Here is a 26,399-nt window from a genome sequence, read left to right as displayed (position 1 = left end):
GAATCCTTTGCTGAACACCTGGGCTATTCAAATGGAGTCATCAATGGGTAAATTTTAAATTATTTTTTGTTCTTCCAAAAAATAGCATTACCGATCCTACATAAAATACACACTTTCAGCCTTCTCAGCCCCCCCCCAGCTCCTCAGCTGAGGTATAGAAGTTGTTAACTGATACCAGCTTTTTCTTTTACTTTACTGGCATAAATTACTATTTCCCTCTATTCATGGGACATAGATCTCATTTAATCGGCTTAATAGTATCCTCGTGTTCTAAAAATATTGTTGAAGTTCCAAAGGTTTTTTGCTTCTAACTAAAAGAAGTAAAGCTTAGGCTAGAAGAGCATTTGTCTTATTAACCTGCACATTGATATATAGCATTAATGTGCATGATAGGAAATGTCTCATCTGCTATAAGTGTGTATAATTTCACAGTAAATTGTTAGAGTGTGATTACATATGAAACGTTTTTCATTAGCAATGGATATTGAAAAGAGTAATGCCATCCATGCCTTAGCAGAAAGTCTCTGTTTTACTTATTTTGCACCAGGGAATGTTTATTATTTGGATTTTGGCTTCATTCTTGGATTTCAAGGACAGATAGTATCACTGGGCTAAGAACCAAGAACTGAAACCCATCCAGAAGCTAGGCCACCAGGCTCTCCTCATCTCTCTTTCCTCTGGGTCCTATGGTCATTCCTGCTCCCATGAGCTTGGCCAGGTTTGCATGGTGAAAGCATGACCACAGTGGGTATTTGGAGGATAGTTCTCCGAGCAGGGATAGTTATCAGGAAGATACATTTTGAAAATATGTATCTTCAAATACATATACATAACAATACATTGTATGTATGTATATGTATTTGGGCATGGTGGCTCACTTCTGTAATCCTAGCACTCTGGGAGGCCTAGGTGGGTGGGTTGTCAGGAGCAAGAGTTGCTCAGCCTGGGCAAGAGTGAGACCCCAACTCTGTTAAAAATAGAAAAGCTAGCCAGGCATGGTGGTGCGTGCCTGTAGTCCTCGCTACTCAGGAGGCTAAGACTAGAGGATTGCTCAAGCCTAAGAATTTGAGGTTACTGTGAGTTAGGTTTTGTATTTTTGAGTTCAGGGCCGAGCTGTATCAGGCCTCAGGAAAGTTTGAGTTAGTTGATCATATTCTGCCAAGGCACTCTACCCAGGGTGACAGAGTAAGACTCTGTCTCAAAAAAAGAAAAAGAAATATTCTTTATCATAAAATCAACTGCCAAATGATATACTTTAGTGTTACAGACTGCAAGTGTAATGATGAGTTTGCCAAACAGTATTCACTCTGGAGTTAAGTATCAACAATTTGACAAAGCTCTGTTGATAAAACAACAAAGAGATATGGCCGGGTGTGGTGGCTCACACCTGTAATCCCAGTACTCTGGGAGCCCGAGGCAGGTGGGTTGCTTGACCTCACAAGTTTGAGACCAGCCTGAGCAAGAGCGAGAGCCTGATTCTAAACAATAGCCAGGTATTGTGGCCGGCACCTGTAGTCCCAGCTACTTGGGAGGCTGAGGCAAGAGAACTGCTTGAGCCCAAGAGTTTGAGATTGCTGTGAGCTATGACCCTATGGAACTCTACTGGGGACAAGAAAGGTAGACTCTGTCTTTAAAAAAAAAAAAAAGGAACAAAGTGATGAATTAATTGTGGAAGACAAAGGCCCTGGTTCTGCCTTTCTCTGTATCACAGCGCCCTGTCCATCTCATGTGCCCATCACATTTTCGACTGCTGTAGCAAGCCAGGACTCTTGTCCCTCTTCAGTCCATTCTTACACAGTGGCCATCGGTGATCCTATAAAAAGGTTCACCCGGTCTGGTCACTCCCCCATTTTAAAGCCATCAGTGACTGTCTGCTATGTTGAAAATAAACCCTTCAGTGTAATTGATAGAGCCCCATAGTACCTGATCCCAGGTCCACCCTCCACCTCTTTGTATTTGTCTCCGGTATTCTCTCTTCCCTTCTGTTTAAGCCATACTCCCTATTTTTTTTTTCCAATTTCTCAGTCTCTCCATAGGACCTTTGCACATGCTCTTTCCTCTCCTTGGAATCTCTTTCTTCTCCCTCCCCACCCCTCCCATTTTTCACCCGGACATCTTTTTATGGATTATTTCAGGGCTTAGCTAAAATGTTATCCTTTAAGGAGGTCATCTCTGACACTCTAAACCAGTGGGTTTTTTTCTGTAAAGAGCCAGATTGTAAATATTTTCAGCTTTGTGTGCCATAAAGTCTCTGCCATGCCTGCTCAACTCTGCCCCTATAGCATGAAAGCAGCCAGACAAAACAGAGATAGGCTGTTAATCCTGTAATCCTAGCACTCTGGAAGGCCGAGGTGGGTGGATTGCTTGAGCTCACCCATTCAAAACCAGCCTGAGCTACAGTGAGATCCCCCCATCTCTAACAATAGCTGGGTATTGTGGCAGGCACTCAGCTACTTGGGAGGCTAAGGCAAGAGGATCACTTGAGTCCAAGAGTTTGAGGTTGCTGTGAGCTGTGATGCCAGGGCCCTCCACCAAGGGTGACGAAGTGAGACTGTCTTCCAGCAAAAACACAGATGAGTGAGCATGGTTGTGCTCCAATAAATATTAAATATTTACAGAATAGGCAGCAGGCCAGGGCCACAGTTTGCTCTGCTGTAATCTAAAGAGGGTATCACGTGTTGCTACGAGTTCTCCCACTGCACCTTGCTGTTTTTCATTATAGTACTTGCCACAGTTGGTAATTACTGGAATTATCCATTCTGAAGCAGGGACTCTATTTTGCTATCACTATACACATGCCTAGCATTGTGTTTAGTACATAGTAGGTGTTTGATAAATATTTAAATGTATCTTAAGTGCCCTAAATTAAAAAATTTATACTTTACTAAAATTATACTTTCCTAATACTTAAGGAGGGACTTAAAGAAATATGACACATATCTATGTGTGTGTGTGAGAGAGAGAGAGCTCTGTGAGGTGAAAGAGGGAGGTTGAGTGAAACAGTGAAAGTATTCGGGACGTGAAATTGCTGCCTTGCTTTCTGGACTGTGTCGTCATACCTGACACACACAGTGCACTTTTTATTGGTTTTGTCCGAATACACTTTCCTCTGGCGTCGGTGTTCATTCATTCTTTCCACAGTTACTTACTGAATGTTTATGTGCGAGACCCCCATGTGAAAAGCAAAGCCGCATGGGATCCTTGGGGAAGACAGCAGTAATACTGTCTTCTTGTTTTGCATTTTTGGGTTCAGGGCCGAGCTGTATCGGGCCTCAGGAAAGTTTGAGCTACTTGATCGTATTCTGCCCAAATTGAGAGCTACTAATCACCGCGTGCTGCTTTTCTGCCAGATGACATCTCTCATGACCATCATGGAGGATTACTTTGCTTTTCGGAACTTCCTTTACCTGCGCCTTGACGGTAAGTGCAGAAGACACTGGGCTGAGAGGCCATCCTACTGAATAGGAAGGGACAGGAGACATAGGCTCCCATCTCAGCCGAAAGGAGGGGTGAAATTGAAGAACTGACTAGCAGGGTAGGGCACCCATTTTTCTAGATGGCAGTTTTCACATCATGGAGCTGACATTTGCATAGCTGTACGCCCCACATAGAAACCAACACAAATGAATTTAGAGTCACTTGTGAGCTCCCCAATTAAACTCAACTAAAATCTTAAAATTTTCCTTATTGTTAGGATCGATTGTTACCTGTGCCCCAGGTAGAATATGTTGACACGCTTTTAAGTTTTTCTGTTAAGGAATGTTTATATCACTTTCCTTTGGTAACAACATAATTGTTCACTTAGGATTATATTCAATTATCTTTAAGGCCTTCTCTCTTCTTCTAGATAGAAAATTATTTAGGACGCACATAAAGTGTTATATTGTCAAGAGAATTGGCTTCATGGTTTCCTGGATTTTGCACAGCTATGCAAAATATTTGCCTGATTTTAAGAGTGAAATTTAAATACCATGTCCTAAAAATTAGTAAGAAATTATGACTAGAAGAAAATGTGATTTTAGGCATACTCCCTAAATTTACGATTTGGATACCAGCCATAATGTCTCGGAGATTGAAGCTATCAAAGTTTTCATACTATGGCAGGGGATAATGTATTCAAAGAGTGGAAAGCAGAGTTAGAAGCTAATTGACAGCCAGGATGCTATTTTTACCTCTGGGTACAACAGAGTACAACTCATACCAGTTTTTATCTAATGCAGTATTAATATCATTGTTAAATGGGAAATTTAAAGTTTGTGTTTGATTGAAAGACTTTGCTTTATTTTCCGTCCGACGTGTTGTCTCGCTTTTGCCCTTAACATAATGGGTATATACCAATTCCAGTCTGCTGTACAGTCTCTTAGTTGAGTCTTCAGGTGAATTTACTTTATGGTTTGCCTCTTAGGGTGTTATGCGTATTAATTTTTTAATGAATTAGACTGTCTGACAATTTTATTTAAAATCCTTCTCCTATCCAAAGTCACTGAAAGCCAATGAATAGCTACATAAAAGTTAGTTTTAAATTCACGGATGCGGCCATAGGAGCCACCGTCTGCCTCTTCTGGCAAATCTCCCCCTTTGTCCCTTCTTTCTTTGACTGTGTCCCCCCCTCCCTGGGAGGGGAAAGTGCAGCAGGCTCCTTTCAAAAGATAAAACCTGCTTCACCTGCTGCTCAGATGAGGGGCAGCCCGGCTTTGTTTTCCCCTGGACTTACAGCCCACAGGTGTCCTACATAGAACCATTGTTTGTGTACTTTGTGGCACTTAGTTTTGAAGTTCAGCTCTCTGAGGACTGCTGCATTGAAATATTTGAATCTGTAAAGCTGGGATGAGCTGATTTCCTTGAAGCAAATCACTCTAATGTTTTCTTGCCAGCCTGAGAGATTCTCTTTAACGGCCTGTTGGTTGCCGTCCTTATTGTTATTAGTAATAATAGTCGTAAGGGCTATAACGCTAGTCATAATAACTAACATTTATGGAGCGCCTAGTCCCTGAGGAATAATAGGCAGAGCCCTTCCTGTGCATTATTAACTTAATTTCCTCAACAAAGAAGGTACTGTGATCCCCGTTTCCCAGTGTGCTCTTAGGATCCCCATTTAACAGATGAGAAAACAAAGATAGATGGCGAAACCAGATTCTGACTTGGATCTTTTTGATTCCAGTTAGCTCAGTGGATCCAGTGAGATATCCCCCAGCTCTGGAGATACAGGCTGCTTTTCTAGCTACAGTATTTTGTGAATGATTTTGAACTCATTTCCATTTTTTAACTGATTAATTGAAAATCACCAGGCACTGTAGATACCAAATGAATGAACCACTCACTGATGCCAGTCTCAGAGCTCTTACCGTTAGGTTGAAGGGGACAGATGAGCAGGTCCCCTTCAAGATGGAATTGAGAAGACTGACTGTACCGACTTCTTTTTCTAAGAAGCAGCCATTCATTTCGGGGGTGGACAAACAATCCATAAACACATCAGTAAACTGGCACACACACATCCAACTGCACTACTCTCCACCCCTGTCGCTCACGTGTTAAAATGACTTCAGATTTTCATTGCTGAGTTTGATGTCTCAGATTTTGACTTCAGGGAAGAAAATCGCTTGATGAAAGCTAAGCTTATTTTTTCTGCAAAGACTATGGTTGCGTGAATAGATTTAGCTAATATTCCATTGTGGTTTTTTTCCTTCAGTGGAAAATGATTTTTGAGTGAGAGCAAGTGGTGAAGTTTTATCCCAGAAGACAGAATTTTCTAAGGGGAAACTAAGTTGAAATTGGTAATTGTGGAAGTCTGGCAGTGTGTTCCTTCTGGCAAGTTCTGTAATTTTCACCACAATTGCCCTTGCTATTAATCGTACTCTTGTACTTGGTTATGTTCTACATCAAAGTCTAAAAGTCCACAAAACCGATGCTAGTACTGAGCCCATTAACTCCTATACCACCTGCCTTGGATAAACTCCTAGTTTGAATCTCCCCAAGCAACATTAAAAAGATAGCTGCTGGGGCGGTGCCTGTGGCTCAAAGGAGTACGGTGCCAGCCCCATATACCAGAGGCGGCAGGTTCAAACTCAGCCCCAGACAGAAACTGCAAAAAAAAAAAAAGATAGTTGATGACCAGCAAAGACCTTGACTTGAGAATGTTTGACTAATGGAAATGGTAATCCAGCAAATTCTGAACCTTGTGATAAGAAATGCCATAGCTTTGCAGGAAAAGTGCTTTCATCTTTTATGTTGGTTTGTTTTTATAATTTTTCAAGTTCCTAGCTATTTATCCAGTTTATAAAACCAGATACTCATGTGTATGGTATATGGTTGGTCTGTTTGCTTGAGGTATCTGGAAACTCTTTCCACCAAGTAATTTTAATACTCTTTTTGTTTTTCAGTGCTTGATTTCATACTTAGGGGTTTTTTCATCCCACCTGGCACATCCCCTAATTAGTTTTATTTATATCTTAATACATGTGGACGTTTTCAGTTAATCAACACTGTTGAACTTCGACACCTGGCCACAGAGATGGACAGTTTTTGGACCCTGATGCCATTATCTCTGGGAGGCCCCTGCTTTCCCCATTTTAGAAATAGTTTTTGGTTTCTTGGCTCTTCATTCAGTTTAGGGGAGAGGATAAACGTGTAACATTAGTCCATTATCAGTAATTTTTTTAAATTATTGCAGCTAGAAAGATGGTAAAGCTTCATGACAAAACAGAATGTGTCTCCCGTTTGCATCATGAACAAATAGTTTACCATGATCTTAGAAAGCCAATCCTGAAAATAAAAGAAAAAAAAAAAAAAAAGAATTCCACGTGTTTGAAACATCACCCAAGAAAGCACATTTAGTCCCTCTACCCCCCAATCTAAATTCAGACAATACATTGTGTCAGGATTTGACCAGTTTGCTAAACTTGAAATTTGTCTTAGGAAGTAAATTGAGTCTTAAGGATGCTGCTTCATTAAATGAGGAGAGCCCCCACAAACCCCAAGTGAGGAGCACCCCACAAACCCTTGTTTCTTATCCCCATTTACTATATTTAGGGATTTGATTGTCCCCCCCATCAGATGGGTATTGTTATTTTTATTAAATACAAAAACCAGAATCCCCCCATGTTTGAGAACCTGACCCTCCTAAGTGCAGTAACTTGATTCCTTTAGCTATCGTCATCTAAATGACTTTAATCCTCTGGAATAAATTACTCATATATTTTCATCTTTCAAAAAACAGAGGCTCGGTGCCTGTAGCACAGTAGTTACAACACTGGCCACATACACCAAAGCTGGTGGGTTTGAGCCCCGCTGGGCCTGCTAAACAACAATGACAACTGCAACCAAAAATAGCCAGGCGTTGTGGTGGGCGCCTGTAGTTCCAGCTACTTGGGAGGCTGAGGCAAGAGAATCGCTTACGCCCAAGAGTTTGAGGTTGCTGTGAGCTGTGATGTCACAGCACTCTACCGAGGGTGACATAGAGAGACTGTCTTAAAAAAAAAAAAAAAAACCCAGAACATGTAGAAATAATATTTGTATAGCAGCCAGTCAGAGACTGTCATGTAACATGCATATACATTGCCCAACAACCTAAAAATACAGCTTTTTTTCAAAATGTGACATCTTTATGCCTTTCTGGTGAAATATGTTTAGTGAATATGAATAATGGTGGGCGTTTCCCCCTACCCACCCATAATCCATTTTATGAAATGGCCGAAAGTATACAACTACATAGTGCGTGAGTGGCGCATTTGGAATTCAAGTTTGCCCCCAAAGTGAGCGCTGAACTCTGTGGTTTGGTTTCCTCCACTTATTCCCGATTTTGGAGCCTCCTCGGACTCCATGGCTGAGCCGCTCCCAGGTGTAGAATGTGCCGCTCTGATGATTGCTTTTAATTTAGCATCCTTTGAACTCAGCAGAGCAGAAGTTAACATGAGAAACAGACTACGGGACTCCTTGTATAGTTTTTTGATTATTGTGGCTTTAAGTCTTGCTAACAAGGATAAAATATTCATTCACTTCTTATGGTTGTACCAGCCCGACCATTCACAGTAGCAATCCAAAATAGTAGAAATAGTAGAATAAAAATAGTAAATAGTAGAATAAATAAAAATAGTAAATAGTAGAAATAGTAGAAATAGTAAAATAGTAGAAATCACCTTTTCCCTTGTTTCCACTCTCTTGGCATAAATTGTCCTCACTGTGCTGTAATGCCTATTGCAAACTGGCTTGAGGACACTGTAATAATTACTTTAGGTATATGAGTGTGCATTAAAAATCATGGGGTTATTTTAAAGAAATAAATCCATAAAATGTTTTTATTAAGTTTTAGGTTGGAGTAAGGATGTTGTAAAATTTGTAAAGTTGCAAAGGTGCTCAGTCAGAAATGTTTAAATGCTTGCTTTCTTGCTCTGTTTTTTTAATTACAAATATTCCAAGTTCTTTCCAAAAGTACAAAACCCTGGGGATTACCTCACCGGTGCTAAGAGGAGCCTGGGTGTATTTTTCAAGGAAGCAGGCCTTTTTGTCTAGTTCTGTGCCATTTTCAGACAGGAGTTAATTGGCAAATTTGTTTTTCTGATCCCTCCAGGTACCACCAAGTCTGAAGATCGCGCCGCTTTGCTGAAGAAGTTCAATGAACCTGGGTCTCAGTATTTCATTTTCTTGCTGAGCACAAGGGCTGGAGGCCTGGGCTTGAATCTTCAGGCAGCTGACACAGTGGTCATCTTCGACAGCGACTGGAATCCTCATCAGGTTTGCACGCCCGACTTGGGTGCCCTGGCCTCTCCCTGGAGAGGAGCTAGAGATTATCAGTTTCGTGATTCACATTTGCCACACAGATCAAATTTCTAAATAATCGGGCTATTTCGCCTTTGGAGTCAAGTTTCCTTATCTTCCCTGGAGCATAGATATGATGTCCTACATATATCCCCTTAAAGAGGTTAAGTTTGAGGTAGGAAAACTTAGTTTTACTCCCACCTCCTGGGATTGCCATTGAGCAAAGTACATTTAGTGAAGGATAAATCAAAAACATTTCAAAATAATGACAACAGCAGCTAACACTGGATCCTTCCTCTGGTTAGCTTCTCCACGGGCATTGATTAGTTTTCACAATCACCCCGCGAGGTAGTTCATATTACTGTTTGCATCTTTACCATAAGGAAATTGAGTCCTGGGCCCCCTCCCAAGGCCAGTTAGTATATGATAGTTAACCTTTTAATTTGCATTTTTATTTAAAATCATCATCAAAAATGATTCTGTTGAGCTTTTATTATTGTAAGTTCTTTCAGCCAGGTAAGTCTAGAGTTATCCTTTAGGGAATACTTTGGGCGGTGCCCGTACCTCAGTGGTTAGGGTGCCAGCCACATACACCCAAGCTGGCGAGTTTGAACCCGGCCTGGACTAGCTAAACAACGACAACTGCAACCAAAAAATAGCTGAGGGCTGTGGTGGGCACCTGTAGCCCCAGCTACTTGGGAGGCTGAGCCAAGAGAATTGCTTAAGCCCAAGAGTTTGAGGTTGCTGTGAGCTGTGATGCCATGGCACTCTACCAGGGGCAAGAAAGTGAGGCCCTGATTCAAAAAATAAAATAAAATAAATAAACAAAGGAATACTTTGATGATGAAAATTAAAAAAAAAAAAAATAACCTCTGAATAGGTCTCTTATGGCACTGGTTTCCTAAATTACTGTGGGAGGTAAGGTGCCTGGCTGTGGGACATTGAGTAAAATGATATTGGTCGGCATTTGATTCACATTGGAACAAATGTTGGATTCAATATAGTAAAAGAAAAACTGCACCTCTCGTGTATGAATATGAATTCGATATCACTGAGCCTTGGTTTCCTCAACAGTACCCTGAACTACCTCCTGGGGTGGTTGTGACAATTGAGAGGAAAGGGCTGATGGCCGTCATTTAGGGCAGGAAGTACATTTCGGGGCTGCATTACAATTCTAGGGGAGCTTTTTAAAAATATACATGCTTGTTTCCCATTCCCTACTGCCCTACCCCCAGTTCATATTCAGTGGGGTGGGTGCTTCCTTCGAGAGCTCCTGGGAGATTCTGATGTGGGTTCTCTCCTGCTTCTGGGAGCACTGATTTAAAGAATAAACCAGTGGTTCAAAATCTTTGGGTGGCCAATAGCATTGGAGTAGCACATACGCTCTCTTGTCATTCTCTGTGGAGTGACCAAATTAAGGAAGAGTTACTATTGAAATGTTCTGACCTGGAACAGGTTTGGGAGCCACCAACACAGAATATAATACTTCCAAGTCTGCAGAAAATTAATTAAAGATGGGGTCTTGCTCTGTGACTTAGGCTGGAGAACAGTGGCACAATTAATCATAGCTCACTATAACCTTGAACTCCTGGGCCCAAGCAATCTTCCTGCCTCAGCCTCCCAAGCTGGGACTTCAGGTGCACACCCCCATGCCCAGCATCATAGCTCACAGCAACCTCAAACTCTTAGGCTCAAGTGATCCTCTAGCCTCAGCCTCCCAAGTAGCTTGGACTATAAGCTCCTGTCACATTGTGTGGCTATTTTTAGAGGTGGGGGGTCTCACTCTTGATCAGGCTGGTCTCAAACTCCTGCGCTCACCTTCTTTGGCTTCCCAGAGTGCTAGGATTACAGGCATAAGCCACTGTGCCTTGCCCACCCAGCTAATTTTTAAATTTTTTTTCGAGATGGAGTCTTACTCCATTTTCCAGGCTGATCTCCAATGTCTGGCCTCAAGCCATGATCCTCTAGCCTTGGCCTTCCATGGTACTGGGATTACAGGTGTGAGCCTTTGTGCCCAACCCAGAAAATTTTTTTTATACTTCTTTATGAACATATATAAAAAGGTTGTATCCTAAGGGTCTGGTAGAATTCATATTCATGTGAGAGACTTATTGTTTTTTTTCTCTTTACCATTTTGAATTCAGTATTTTTTCCTACAAACATTTGTTGAGCATTACAGACCAGATGAAGCTAGGCTGGGTATCTAGGCAGGAGGAATAAGTGATCCCTCTTCTCCAGGGTTCCCAGTGCAGTTAGACATTTAGATTATTATGGTGCCTATGTCTTTATTGAGGACTGTCCTGTGGGTGAAGGGAAAGTCTGTTATATTGTATCTTCTAAGGCAAACATTTCATACTGAGTCTCAGATGTTTACCTTCACTGGCACATGTAAATTCTAAGAGCCAAAGGAAATCACTGCTTCAGGAAATGCTAATCTCCCATGGAAAGGGATGCTGGGACAACTTCCCCCTCCACTCCCGTCTTTTTCTCTCTTTTCCCCTCCCTCACTCTCTTTCTAGCTGTATTAAAAATGTTGTAGGTACAACTTCTTTGAGCAGTAGCTCAAAGGGGAGCTCCAGAGTCAAAGTAAATTGCAGGAACTTACAACAGTTCCCTCTTAACTACATGTGAATTAAAACTTTGGCAACAAAACACAGGACCCCAAATTTCCACTGCTGTAACTCACCACAAGTTCCTTAAACTGAACCATACACCTCTGCAAGTAGCTGGTACGTCTCTTGCTGTCGATGGATTCACTTCCACCAGGTCCCATATGCTGGGCCTGAATAGACTTTTTGTCTGTCACTTAAACATGACCATTAGTTTGGGCCAACTTTTTTTGATATTTGGAAATCAGTGATCTGAGAGAGATGAAGACAAGTATTGCATTTTCTTTCTTCTTTTTTTTTTTTTTAAGAGACAGTCTCATTTTATTGCCCTCGGTAGAGTGCCGTGGCTTCACAGCTCATAGCAACCTCCAACTTAGGTGATTCTCTTGCCTCAGCCTTCCTAATAGCTGGGACTACAGGCACCCGCTACAATGCCTGGCTGTTTTTTGTTGCAGTTTGGCCGGGACGGGACCGGGATCGAACCCGCCACCCTCGGTATGTGATGCTGGCACCCTACCCACTGAGCCACAGGTGCTGCCCGAGTATTGCATTTTCATTTAAAAAATACAGGAACAAACTTTTATTAAACAACAGCTCTACCAGATATTATTAGGCACTTTGCCTACTTTATTTCAGGTAATCCTCGAGATATTTTACACATAAGGAAACTGGTCAGTATTAGCTTGCTTATGGGTGCACAGCCAGGATCACTCAAACCTGTGTGTGTCTGGGGTCAGGTTTGAATCCTGGCTTTGAGCTCTTTCCACCCTATACCCCATCTATATATTGCTTAGTCCCCACTGTGTTCATGGCTCAGCGCTATGAAATTTTATGTTTATTTATTCATTTATCTTCTGAGGACAGGCGTTTGCCTAGTCATAGCCAACAGCAATCTTCTGGGCAGCAAATACAAACCTTTTAGGTGGACCTTTGCCTGCTGCTTTCTTCTTTCTTTCTTTCTTTTGATGACCAAGCAGCTCACCTGGTCAAGAGAATGGGTTTCACAGCTGTTGAGTGCTGGCTTTATGCAAATCAAGGTGCTAGGGATGTGGGATCCAAGGAACAGACCTTTGTCCTGGAAATCTATACAGCATCTTGGGGGTGGGGTGGGGTGGGGTTGTACAAACCACTATTTAATGTTGGCTCAAATACCATCACCTGGACCATAATGAATGAACGTGGCATGCCAAGTTTTTATTGTATAGTTCTAAGATGAGGTAGCACTGCTTTATAGGTTTATGGAGGTTTTTATTTAACACTTCATTACTATTTTTCTTACTAGAGTAAAATATTTAAGGTAGAAAAAAGCAAAATGAAGAATATTAACACTTATAATCTTATTACCTGGCAATATAAACATTGTTGAGATGTTGGTGTTTACCCTTACTGCCTTTTTTTCGGTGTACATAAATACACACATAGATGACCATAACACATAGATGACCATAATAATGTATCTGCTCATTTCCGACATGTAGTTCTCACTTCTTATGGCTTTATGTCATTAAATCTTATAATCTTATAATTTTTATGATATTATGTTGGTATGTATAGACAGTAAAATACTGTAATTTCTTTAACCAATCTAAAAGCTTCTGTTTTCAAAAATGAGTGTTTTATTGAATGTTGACTTTTTTACTTAAAAAACCATTATAAATAATAATAAGTAACGTTAAGAAAGGGCATCTTTATTTCTGAATCTCTTTGCCTACCCATGATTATTTCTTTGGGATAAATTTTCAGAAGTGAAATTTCTGAGTCAGGATAAGCCCAATTTTAACACTTTTTAGTAACAAATTTCTACTTTATTGGCAATCGTTTTCATTAACTAAAAACTAGATCTTTAATAGGATCAGGTCCCAGGAAATTGGCTAGGTAAGCAAACACTATATGTATCATATATGTACAATGCCTATATGTTCAACTCAGTGATGTTTTAAAAATCATCTGTAGGGCTGGGCATGGTGGCTCACTCCTATAATCATAGCACTCTGGGAGGCCAAGGCAGGAGGATCCTTTGAGCTCAGGAGTTCAAGACCAGACTGAGCAAGAGTGAGACCCCATCTTAAAAGTGAGACCCCATTATGGCAGGTGCCTGCAGTCTCAGCTACTCAGGAGGCTGAGGCAGGAGGATTTCTTGAGGCCAGAAATTTGAGGTTGCTGTAAGCCAGGCTGATACCGAGGTACTCTAGCAACTCTGGGGCAACTCTGTCTCAAAAAAAAAAAAAAAAAAAAAAAAAAATCATCTTTAACACATCACATGAAAGTAGAGGTGTTTCACACAACTTAAGTTTAGCTGTAGGTAATATCTAAGTCATAATTCTGATAGCAAAGTCTTGTTTTTTTCTTTTAGTTAGGGACTAATTCTGATGGCAAAAATGAGAACAGAAAACATTTTAAGACCTTGATTTCAAAACCTGACATGTATGTAGGTTTACTTGAATAACTCAATGACCTTGAATTTTTCCAAAGAAGGTACTTTGTGTGTTTTTGAAATGTACACGGCATCCCTCCCTTATCCCTCTTTGGGCAGGGGCTGGTTTGGGAGGCCAAGCCAGGCATCTCAAAGCTCAAAGCATATCGTTCCCCCAAACAGGATCTGCAGGCCCAAGACCGAGCCCACCGCATCGGGCAGCAGAACGAGGTCCGGGTGCTGCGTCTGTGCACGGTCAACAGCGTAGAGGAAAAGATCCTTGCGGCCGCAAAATACAAGCTGAACGTGGATCAGAAAGTGATCCAGGCGGGCATGTTTGACCAAAAGTCTTCAAGCCACGAGCGGAGGGCGTTCCTGCAGGCCATACTGGAACACGAAGAGGAAAATGAGGTATTGCAGAAAGCCCCAAGTTTATGAAATCAAACAGTGACCTCTTGTCTCTGTAGGACTAAGAATGACCCCTTTGTTCTTTTACAGAACTTCTTGGGCTGCTGTTAATTAAAATGAATAAATTAGCTGCTGTTTTAGATCCCTAGCATAGAAAGTCTCTGAAAATTATCCAAAGGAGTATGGTAAAAGCTGTTGCTAGAGGGACCTCAAGGCTTGACCTGTGATGCTCAGTTTTCCCAGGGAGGTACAACCAGCTGCTATTGTACTGCGGATGCTGCCGCCTGTAGGGCAGATGCGGAACTGCAGGGAAGACGCTCAGCCCATGAGACAAGACAAAGCTGGAAAGGACCCTCCTTGCCTTTTCTAAGTCCCTCCTGCAGAGCCCTCTGTCTCCGTTGCCTTTTGATCAGAGATCACGGCACTTTTGCGGTTCTATAGGACAGGCCTTCACAGCTGTCTTTAGTACATTCGGTTATACTCGCACTTGGAAAGGGTGATATTAACCTCTACTACAAATTGTTCTTTAAGAGCTAACCAGAGGCTGAGAAAAATATTGGTTCAGCAGTCTTACTTGCCCAGATTATAGGAGCAATGCATCGATTATGTTTATTTTAGGGGAACTTTGGGTTGTCATTTTTTTTTTTGTGAGACAGAATCTCACTATGTCACCCTCGATAGAGTGCTGTGGCATCACAGCTCACAAGAACCTCAAACTCTTGGGCTCAAGCGATTCTCTTGCCTCAGCCTCCCAAATAGCTGGGACTACAGGCGACTGCCATAATGGCCGGCTATCTTTTGGTTGCAGTTGTCATTGTTGTTTAGCAGGCCCGGGCCCGACTCGAATCCACCAGCCTCAGTGTATGAGGCCAGCACTCTAGAGGCTCTGAGGCTGTATTTTTTTTTTTCATTGCCAATTTTAGTAATTTTATACTAAATATTCATTCCAAAATGGATTTGAAATAGATTTGAAAACACATTTATATAGTCTAGCAAATTACAAATACTAGCACCAGCTCTTCTCATAAAACTGGCTGGGGATGAACGTATATTTTTTGTGTACCCTTATAAAGTGAAGAATAAGTTTGCCTCACATATTCATATGGAATACTATTTTTATTGCATATATTAGAGTTTGACTTTGCCTTAAATAGGATATTTTTGAAGTCTTCTATAAATTACGATTTAAATTTTCTTCAAGGTCTTATATACAGATATTCCTCAAATTGCAGTGGGGTTACATCCCAATAAACCCATCGTGAAGTTGAAAATATTAGGACATAGCCCCAATTTTAAGTTGAGGAGTGTACTGAATTCATATCCCTTTCACACCATCAGAAAGTTGAAAAATCATAAGTCTAATCATCGTTAAGGACCGTCTGTACTATTTTTTTCTGAAATGAATCTAAATGTGAAGTAGAGCTTGATATTTAAAGGAATCCTGAAATGAACCCTTTTGCAAACTGAAGAGTACTTTTGTGTTATGCCTCCTCATTTGACGGTCTTACATGTTTGATTAGTTATCCATTGAGTTTCGTGAAAATGATGAAAAATACATGGATACGCTCACCCACCTACACATATTTGAATATTGTTTATCTTAAATAATTCACCATTTCTGATTCTTAAAAGAGAATATCTGATACAGATAGAGACTTACATTTTCAGGGGATTTTGTTTGTTTTTATTTACACATTTGTACATATCAAAAAAGTAAACCCAATATGGTGAAGATATTTACTTTCACAAAGCAGGTGAGGGCAGAGCTGATACTCAGCCAGTAGTCTCCTCAACATTTTTGCTGACCTATGGCGCCATGACACTCTACCAAAGAAAGAAAAACTCAATGCTTTTGCTTATTTGTTTTATGTAGGCCTTGTGAAATTAGCACCCTGAGCTGGGTTAGAAGTGGTACGAGGGAGTCTGGAGTTTTCCAGGCCCCCTAAGCTGCAGGGACATCTCTCCTTCTTCATCTGCCCCAGATCAGAAGGCCTCCAGGTGCAGCCTAGAGTCGAATCCCCCTGACAAACGCTGCTAGCTTTCAACAGCCTTGCTGAGGTTCCATACCGCTCCTGGGCCATCAGCATATCATACAAACATTACCATATTCTGGGTGGCCTGTGGTCTGAGGACACTAAGAGATGATAGTCAAGGGCTCCAGTCCTGAATATTCAGGACGGTATAGACCACCATCACCAAGGTTGATGTGCCCATGCACTTCCCAGCCATTTCATTTTCCATGAAGGTGAGGTTAACATGGACAGGTTTCTTGGGATAATCTTTTCATCTTGGACATGGACATGTGGACGACCCCCATTGTACAGGTGATGAGAGGCTAATGTGCGGCTTTAGGAAGAGGGCAGGCACAGCAGGATGTCTGTTCATCAGAGGGTGTGTTAACTAAATGCTTTGTACCATGAGGTCTAAGCCCACTCCCAACGAGTCTGTGTCGTTGTCACATGAAAGGTAATGTTTAGACAAATTGGCTTTAATCAGTCTAGAAGAGAACCAGAATGTAAAGTTTTTCAGAAGTAATTATTGTCTTGAATCATAGGTTTTTTTCTTTATTGGATTACATTCATTTCTAACACTTATTAAATTCCTATAGCAAGAAAGGCATTGTCTTAGGAACTGACCTAGTCATCTCGTTTAAGCTGCTAGTGCACTCATCGTCTTTTCCTAAAATGAGTTGCTGCCTCCGTTTGAACATAGGGTTTGTGAAATTGGATGTCTGAAGTTCTGGGTTTTCCCTTTTCTTCCCTCCATCGACACACTGAAATTCGCCATTTGATTTTTAACAAGTCCACTCAGCATGTGATAAAAATAATTTTGAAAGTTAAGTCCTGTGGTATGTGCCCAACTTCTAGAATCATTTTTAAAAGTGTGGAAGTCATAGCATAACATTTCTAAAAAACAAGATTTTAGCTCTTCTGTCATTGTTCTCTCTACTTTATTTAAATTATTTTTCGTTATTGATCCCTTTTGTCCCAGCCGTAGATCTAACCATTAGTAGTAATGCCCATGCAAGTACATTGACTGACTGTATCTTATCAGCCATGTATTTGGCACATAGATGTGATTTTTATTGTCTTACTCTGTGCCTTGTCACAAGGTTTCACATTCTCCTGGGTTTTTTGTAAGGCTTTTTACCTTTGGAGGATAAGATGAATAAAATTCAAAGAATTAGTTTCATTTTATCCTGTGGACTTCCTTATTTAAATCTTCCATCCTCCTGTAAAGTAGATGTCACATCCATTGGACAGATGAAGTCGTTGAGGCGGGGAGATATTAAGTAACTTGTTTTAAAAGTAACAGAATCAAGATACACACCCAGGAGAGCCAGAATTTCTTTTACTGTGCCACGTTTCCTCCCTGAACAGATTTTGCTCTGGGAAGATCATTTCAATAGCTTATAAAACAATCACAGCAAGTACTAAACTCAGCAACCTTTCCGTTTTCTTTCTGGCTTGGGAAACGGGACCCTGCTGGTCTGGGGGACAGATTTGCCTTGCTTGTCTGTGCCTTGCCCCAGCTGCCCAGCCTCTCCGCGAAAGCCTGTTAAATCACTTTGTTTTTAACCCCAGGAAGAAGATGAAGTACCGGACGATGAGACACTGAACCAAATGATTGCTCGAAGAGAAGAAGAATTTGATCTTTTTATGGTAATGTAGAAAATGGTGGGAACAAATGGCTCATTCCTCTGCCCCTTTTTCTGTTAACCAGGATGTCTGGAGCCTCTGTGCCCTGGCAGAGCTGCCTTTGTGAAACCCGTGCCTTTCCTTCAGTTTAGAGGCTGCAAACTGGCTGCATTTAGCCTGCAGACATATTTTGTTTGGCCCACTCAGTGTGTGTTTTTTTAAAATATCCCATTTGTTGCCAACATAGAAAGAATCCTGATTTCTGGCTTCTCTTGAGAAATGAGATCAGGCAATACCAGGCCCACATCACTGTGTGGAGATGCTGGCCAGAGCTGAGTGCAGCTGCACCCCTGCACAGGCCATGTGGTCCACGGCTGACCACAGACCCCTGTCCTCCCAGTTTGTTTCTAATCCCAGGCGAGCATCCTTGCAGAAACCCACCTGGCTTCTGGAGGCATTTAGGTTTATAACTGTGCCTTAGCCTCCTTCTTACTGGATGAAAGCAACTATACTCCCTGTGAGGACAGGTGGGAAACAACAGCAAAAGTAACATAGCTGTGCCTCTCCTAATTGTTGACAAGAGCATGCTTGAGCAAATAGGATCCTTCGAGGTGTGTGTAAAGGTATAACCTTCATTTAAAGATTAAAACAGGTTGCATCTCACTAATACAAACCAGGTATAAAAGAACCTTGGTGTTTGAGGATTGGATGTCCCTGGTTTCAACCTTGATGTTCTGTAATATGTAGCCCCTATAATTTTACTGAGACCTGAATTTGATCTATGTGTGATTCCTGCTGCAAGCCAGTGTTTTATGAGCAGCAAGCCCCCTGGCTAGTGACGGAGGCTCCCAGAAGTGATCTTTGCTGCATTCTGTAGGCATTTTCTATAGCTGTCTTGTTTACCTCCGTATCTCCAATGGCCAGGACAGTCCCTGGCACATAGTAGTTGCTCAGTAAATACTCATTGACTGAAAGTGATGCTTGCAACATTTCAGGTTTTGTGAAGATGTCCAGATAGATCAGGTTGTATAAAGTTAAGAGGTTCCCTCAGGTACCTTTAGCCACTTTGGTCATTAGCAAAGGCATTTAGCCTAATGGTGGAGGGAGCAGATGAACGAAAACTATAACTTTGGTCATTGAATGCTTCAGAACCCTAAAATCAGAGGCCCCAAATTTGAACGACTTCAAGTCTCACATAAGTAATTGAGTGAAGCAAGTGGACAGGGTTAGATGGCCTGGAGAAGTTTTGTCTAAAGGGACAAAAGTACAAGATTGAAATGCGAGGCCCATGTAGCCAGAAGTTTCAAATTTTCAAGAGAAGTTGGAAATCTAGGTTTTTATGTGTAGTCTCTGGATTTCAAAATGCTTACAACTAAAGATTTATTTTTTAAGAAACACTGCAGGCCAAACAAAACACAACTGGGGCCGATATGACCTTGGAGTTTGCAGGCTTCACCTTTTTAGCCTAGACAGTCTTTAAGAATGGAGCTCCAGCTGTGTGGACACTTATGTGATTTTTGTTTTTCCATGTGTGATTTTTGTCTAAGGAGCACTGATTGTGTATAAAGATTCTCAATAAAAGACAATTAATTCCTTCTCAGGAAAATCCAGGTGGCCACAGGAATAAATCCTCAACGCCTAAGCTGAGATACAGTCTACTCCTTCTAGCTCACACTCCAAAGGAGCCGCCCTACCCAGGCAGAGTCATTGGAGAATGTCAGGAAGAAAGGTGTCACAGCACGGTCAACACAGACATTCATAAAATCTAAATTTCTTAACCCATCCTGTCCATCACCACATTCATAGATTACAGCGTTCTCTATTTAGGGAGGTTAGGTGTACACATCAACACAGACATACTGCGGCTCCTTGAGGAAATTATTAAAATGTAAATTACCGGGGAACACCCTGGCGAGAGACCCTCAGCTTCACTGGTTGATGATCACTGATTGGCAGTAACTCAGCACTGCTGTAGCCTCACACACTCTCCAAACGCAGGAGAGGATAAGCTGCCTACCATGATACAAATTAGATTAGGCTCTGAGAGGGAGCATTCCATCAGCCACCCTGAAATAAAGGGAAAAGAGCACTTATCCTCCCTTACTTACTTCGGGGCTGGGTGTTTCCAGAAATTGAAAGCTTCAGAAAATAGTCGAATGTGTATCCAGAGCACAGCCTTCTTTTAGCTTGGGATGATTTTATGTAACAGGTGAAAAAAAGGAAAAACCTTTTTTCATAGGCACGTTGGGTTTGTGAATTTTCTGCTTGTTTCTTAAAGGTTGGCATCCATGTGGGAGATTACACATATTTTGGGTTTGGTTTAGTGTTAAAAAATCTAACCCACTGCCTGCCTTTGGCCAATTCACCATTCATTAGCACCTCCGCCAGGGGGCAGGAAATAGAATTTGACTTTGGGCCAGCTATTCGTATTTAAAAAGTCTAGTGAGAAATGGGAATGGCATGTGAGCTAGAATAACTCTTTGGATTTTAAATATTTAAATTCTTTGTCCATTATCATAAGAGAATTAGTTCTTTCTGTAAAATTAATATAAATGTAATTCGATTTTATATCAGAGGCACTGTGGTTAAACCCCAAATAAGTAGATATTATTATAAGATAAGTAGGTTTTATTTCTTTAAAATAAAACCTTTATTTCACATATTTGTCTAGCTTTCTCCTTCTAAAAAATTGACTTCAGGAAAAGTTATGGTTCCTACTGATGACTCACGAATTTTACCTAGAAAGGTCTTTGACAGCTCAAGATAGGTCTCTGAAACATTTTGCTGACACACAAACATTACATTTTTAGATGCTCTGTTCTTTAACAAAGGCAAGAATTTTTAAAATTATTTTTAAGATTATTTGACTTGTAAGTCTAAAGCTTCTAAGCCAGTCTCAAGAAAAATGTGTTTATGTAGAATCTATAGACTTTTATCTAGAAGTAGTGACTTGAGATTCTGTACTGGTATTCTGCAGATAGAAATCTCTAGAGAGCAATGATATTAAGACTTTAAGCTTAACTTATTTAATTGCATCTACCATTCCTAAAAGGAAAAGCGAGTATATAATATACTTTTATATCAGAAAAGATTTATTTTCTCAATTGTGGACAAAGACATAGTCATTTTATAGGCTTTGGAATAGATAATAGTAGTAATATGATAGCAGCAGTATAACCTAAAACTAAAGTGGCAGGATTTTGTCATCTCAATGTAGGACATTAACAAAAAAAACTTTTTTTCTTATTCCTATCTACTCACTATTAGGAGGTTGCCTCGTGAAGCACCTCTTTAGATCCTCTTAGAAACAAGGCCTCCTCTGTGTGCTAATACTGAAAGTTTGGTGGATCCCGTTTCTGATAGCAAAGCATTAGAAGGCAGGATGGAAGCGGAGTGTCGTGGGCTAACTATAGCGTATGACAGAGCAGGATGACCACATGCGTCTACCAATGGGACTTCACCATGCCCCAAGCCTACCCGATTCTGGGAACATAATGATTTCCAAAAGTGTTGAAGACACATAGTTTAAGGGGCTCTGATCTGACCTCTAATTTTTACATTGGTTCCAGAGGTCATATTTGGGTTTCGGTAGGAGATATTTCATTTGTGTATTATCAATCTTAGCTTTTAAGAAAAAATTCTATTGAATCTCTGTTTCCATACGGTAGAACCGAAGGAAGAGGGAAAGGGTAATAATGTAATGATGAACGGTCTGTTTGGTTGTGAAATGATACATCTAGCTAGTGATATATCCATATATGTAACTGATGTGTACAGAAATTCAGGGGCAGCTTTATTTACTCTCTGTGTAATCTATCAGATTGTTTCTGGATTCAAGCCAAAGATGCAGCACTTAGTGTATTTACAGGTGAACTGAATTTTTAAAAAGAGAGCAGGAGGTGGAGAACTAAGCCTGAGGAGAGCCGCTTCACTTAAAACGAGATCAGTGGGTTGAGGTTACCTCTGAGGTAGGATATTTTCGTAAGAGCTCAACTTTCAAAAGGTAGAAAATTGAGGAGCGTTCCTCTCACAGTGCCCATGATGAGGCTGAAAATTTACTACATGTGCGACCGACTTATTAATCAAGCCATTTATGTTCCTTCCACATAGCCACCCACAGGTGGCTCTTCTGTCCTGATAACCTTGGGTCACTGTGGGTTTTTTTCTTTTTTTTATTCTTTCCTGATTAATTAAAAGCATGAGCCCTGTTGAATAAAAGTTAATTTTCCTAATGAGCATTTTCTTGTACATGTTCCAAGAGCATTTTTCTTCCAGGGAAGCAGCAAATTATATAGCCAGAGCTCATATTTTTAAAATGCATTCCCAATTTCCCCACTATGACCTAAAAGATTGGTAAAGATTACTTTTTTTAATGTACAAATAAATTTCCAACCATGGGTATAGAGGAAGGGAAGGCATTTGGCTTTATGGAACCTCTCCCCGGATACTAGACTTTAGGAATGAGCTAGAACAACTCGGATGAGAGAGGGTGAAAGGGACTCTGTGGCTGCAGGAAACAACCTGAGGAAGTTATAGGTACTCTGAAGACTCTACCGTGCAGAAAGCCCTTTCCCGATGGTGACACTTCTGTTGTTAATCTCTCCAGCGTATGGACATGGACCGGCGGAGGGAAGACGCCCGGAATCCAAAGCGCAAGCCCCGTCTAATGGAAGAAGATGAGCTGCCCTCCTGGATTATTAAGGATGACGCTGAAGTAGAAAGGCTTACGTGTGAAGAAGAGGAAGAGAAGATATTTGGGAGGGGGTCTCGCCAGCGCCGGGACGTGGACTACAGCGATGCCCTCACAGAGAAGCAGTGGCTAAGGGTAAGTGTGGCTTTTCAAACATTGCCCTTGCTGGGTGGAGTCTTATTTCTTTTTTTTTGAGACAGAGTCTCACTATGTCACCCTCGTTAGAGTGTCTTGGCGTCACAGCTCACAGCAACCTCAAACTCTTGGGCTTAAGCGATTCTCTTGCCTCAGCCTCCCGAGTAGCTGGGACTACAGCCGCCCACCACAATGCCCGGCTATGTTTTTGTTGCAGTTGTCATTGTTGTTCAGCTGGCTGGGGCTGAGTTTGAACCTGCCAGCCTCGGTGCATGTGGCTGGTGTGGTAACCCAGTGGGCACTGGTGCTATGGGCACCAAGCCTGGGTGGAGTGTTTTTGCTGACTTAGAGAAACCAGGGGCCTAGGAAATGGAATTCTCTAAGGAGGCTGAGTTGCCAATCAAAGGGAAGGGGCTGCTGAACCCGAAGATAAAGTCATACTGCTATTGCAGGCAAGTCATTCTGCATTTCAAGACGGTGCTTAGAAAAAAGTGCCATGAAGAATTTCTTGCCAGAGCAGATTGGCCATTGGAAGCACAAGGTTATGAGAGCTGTGAGACCCACTAATGTTTTATGACCAATTGCCTGGTCATGCCTCACTCTCTCCAACTGACAATCAAAATGTGGAAGGGCACCTTAGAGATCTTTTTAATTGTTCCCTCTCATTTTATGATCTTAATCAGGCCTCTGCAAGGCCTGCGGAGAGAGTCCGGGGACAGCAGAGTTTTCTAACTGCATTGTTATTTCATGGACCCATCGCGCATTTAGAGCTGGAAGGTGCCTTTGTAGTCTCTGGCTTTGATAAAGAAATTGAGACCCAGAGAGGTGACATGACTGTGCAGGACACGCAGCTGGCTAGAATGAAGAGAAGTGGTGGGTGCTGATGCATTGAGGTGCCTGATTTCGGCTCGATCTAATCTGTCCGTTGCAGACAGACGGGAACCTGGGACTCAGGTTACTGATGGTTGGAAATGTTATTCTGGAGTTTGTTTGGGTTCCTTTTCCCTTTGGAAAATGGCGATATCTTATTTTGACTAGGGACTGAAATCTCAGAATGTTCCTTGGATAGCACAGAAATGCCAAAATGCTCCCAGGAGTGCGGTGGCCCATGTGAATCTCTCATTGGAAGGTTTCCCTCTACTTCCTATTATTAGGAGGAGACTTAGCACCTAAGGCAGAGCCACCTGGGGCATGGATTCCAGACCAGGCCCGTAAATGTGAAGTGCAGTTGGGTGAAAACCAAACAAAATAGAAGCTGTTGTATGGGAGCTGTTCATTTTGTCAAAAGGGAATACAGTTTCCAAGCTTTGTGAAACATGGATTTCAGGACCTAGGCCGTTAGCAGGTAGGTGGGTAGAAAGGCAATAGGAATTATTTTGAGACTGGATATCAAAGGCAGACAGGTCTCGGCACCACTTGAGGTGTGATTTACTCGGGATGTTGTGTGATGAGAGGGATGTGACTTAAATTTTGAAAAGATTAAAGTCTCTGTGACTCTGAAAAGAGAGACTGACAGAACATCAGTCCTATTCAGGGCTGAGCAGCAGCATATGAGATGTGACTTGTGTGTTTGTTTTACTGTCGTTTCCAGTCGAATGTTCCACGTGAGTGGCTACAGAATGTAATTTTAAGAATTTTCTTTATTTCGCTATTGCGGTTGTAGTTGTAGAATTAAGATTCATTTTATAATTTTTTTTGTCTAATATTCATTTATGCATTCAGGAAACTTCTATTCCCTTTCTCTTTTATTTAAGCAATAAATTAAATACCTGGCATATTATTACAGGGGATGAGACAACAATAATCTAGGCTGGGGTTTAAAGTTGATCGTAGATATGTATAATCTCCAGACATTACAAGCAAAATGAATGTGTTTATTGGGGAAGAATGTAACCAAACCCATCTTCTTTATAGGCATTAGGAATTGTTCTTAAGAAAAACAACATTATGAATCTTAAGAAGTTTTTAGGTTCAAGACACCCAATTCTTTTCTCTTTTTCATTGCCGAAGATTCGTACAGTGCCCAGCGCACAGTAAGATAACTCAGTAAATGTTCACGAGAAGGAAAAGTATGACCTTAGAAGAGGCAAGTGGAAGGCTACTAACGTTCCAGTCAGGCGTAGGATAGCATTTCTCTTTTCTGTGTGTTTGGTAGACTTCTCTTACCTACAATATGGACATCTAAAAATGGAAAACTAGTTTGTTTTACAAAACTACACTGTGGATTTTTATAATGTTAACCCTAAAGTACCTTGCAACATATGAAGCCCTCCAAGAAGGATAAAACTATCCTCCGTACAGCTTTATTGTAACGTATCCTTTAGGAATCTAACCTTCTGAAAAGCGCATGTCTACATTTGGTGTGAAGTGGCAACTTGCTGGTGAGCGGGACATGTACTGAACCAGAACGCCCCATGGCCTGAGCATTCAAAATAGATGCTCCCGGTCATGTGTGTGTTTGTTCATCCCCAGCAGTCCCATTTAATATCAGCCTACTAAGCTTTTTGAGAATAAATGGATATTCAGGGCTTCTCAGGGCCCTGGGTGTGAAGAAATGTTCTCTACTGCCTTATGATTTAACATGTTGAGTGAACCCAGCCAACATAGCCTTGAAAGGGAGTTTGGCAAGGACTGTTGTGTAAGAAATGCTTTAACAGGGCTAAAATAATTCTTCTTTTTCCTGGCAATGTTGTACAAAGCCTGCTTGGCAGAGGCATCGGAGATACATAGAATCCCAGAATTGGAAGGCAGCTGAATGGGGCAACCACTGCCCAGCCTTTGCTTAAATCAGATTCTCTGCGATCCCCATGCCAAGAGGCCGGCCAGCCCTGAAAGAAAGCACACTATGTTTTTGTCTGTATGGCCCCTTTAGTTCACGGTTAGCTCCGATTTGTAGCTCTTCCTCCCTTTGAAGGGAACCCTCTTTCCCTATAGCTGCTCATCACTGTCCTTCATTCTTTTCCGTGGGACGAACAGGACAATATTTTTTTTCCTGTCTTTAGCATCATAGCCCCATGCATAAGATGTTTACACGCTCACATTCATTCTAGAATGAATGTTCCTACTATCCCCTTTACCTTGTAATGTCTCCATCCTTCAAGGCCAAACTCGATTGGCACCTTCACGGTAAACACCAGCTGCACTTTGCACTCTGTTCTCCCAGCTCTCTGTACAGCCCACCGTCACAGTTTCCCAGTATTCTTGGTAGTTGCTAACTTGCCTGTTCTCTTGACCAGGGGGTAAGCGGGTCTGTCTCTTGTTAGAATTTAGGACTTCAGTGTGGAAATAGGTAAGTGTCCATTGATTGCCACATTGAACTAGCACTGTATTGATACATGAGAGTATAGAGGAGGATAATAGTCACTGCTGCAACAGGTGGACCTCACATGCCCTTTCCATAGAAAAGTTGGTTTCTCACTCACATAAAAGGCCACAGCGGGTGCTTCTCCTTGGTGAGAGCAGCTGTTCTCCATGTTCAGGGATCTAGGCTGACAAAGCCTCTGCCAGCTTGGCCATCTCTATCCTCATCCGCAGGAAGTGGGATAAACAACTTGGTGTGGTGGGTGTGGAATTCCAGCAGGCCCTGCCTGAATGGCTGCACATCACTTCTGCTCACATTCCGTCGGCTACAACTTGGTTGTGTGGCCCTTCCAGCTGTTAGGGAGACTGGGAAATATGGTCTGGCTGTGAGCCCAGGAAAAGGAGATTTTGGTGAATACTTAGTGGCCTTTGCCTCCGCACACAGGTTAAAT

The 26,399-nt window shown here is 41.6% G+C and overlaps 1 protein-coding gene across 1 annotated transcript in view; it reads left to right on the top strand.

Annotated features, from left to right (window-relative positions):
- SMARCA2 (SWI/SNF related, matrix associated, actin dependent regulator of chromatin, subfamily a, member 2) overlaps nt 1-26,399 on the top strand; it is a 169,304-nt gene that overhangs the window by 86,257 nt on the left and 56,648 nt on the right. Inside the window, 6 exon segments of the mRNA XM_023509150.1 lie at nt 1-47; nt 3,254-3,420; nt 8,567-8,730; nt 13,960-14,187; nt 17,769-17,846; nt 22,429-22,647. Of these exon segments, the coding sequence (XP_023364918.1) occupies nt 1-47; nt 3,254-3,420; nt 8,567-8,730; nt 13,960-14,187; nt 17,769-17,846; nt 22,429-22,647 (903 nt within the window).

The sequence above is a fragment of the Otolemur garnettii genome, unplaced genomic scaffold (genome assembly GCF_000181295.1).
Source record: "Otolemur garnettii isolate 467f Iridium unplaced genomic scaffold, OtoGar3 scaffold00006, whole genome shotgun sequence".
Classification (NCBI taxonomy): Eukaryota; Metazoa; Chordata; class Mammalia; order Primates; family Galagidae; genus Otolemur; species Otolemur garnettii.
Note: the sequence above shows the minus strand (reverse complement) of the source record. Positions and strands in the feature narration are given on the sequence as shown.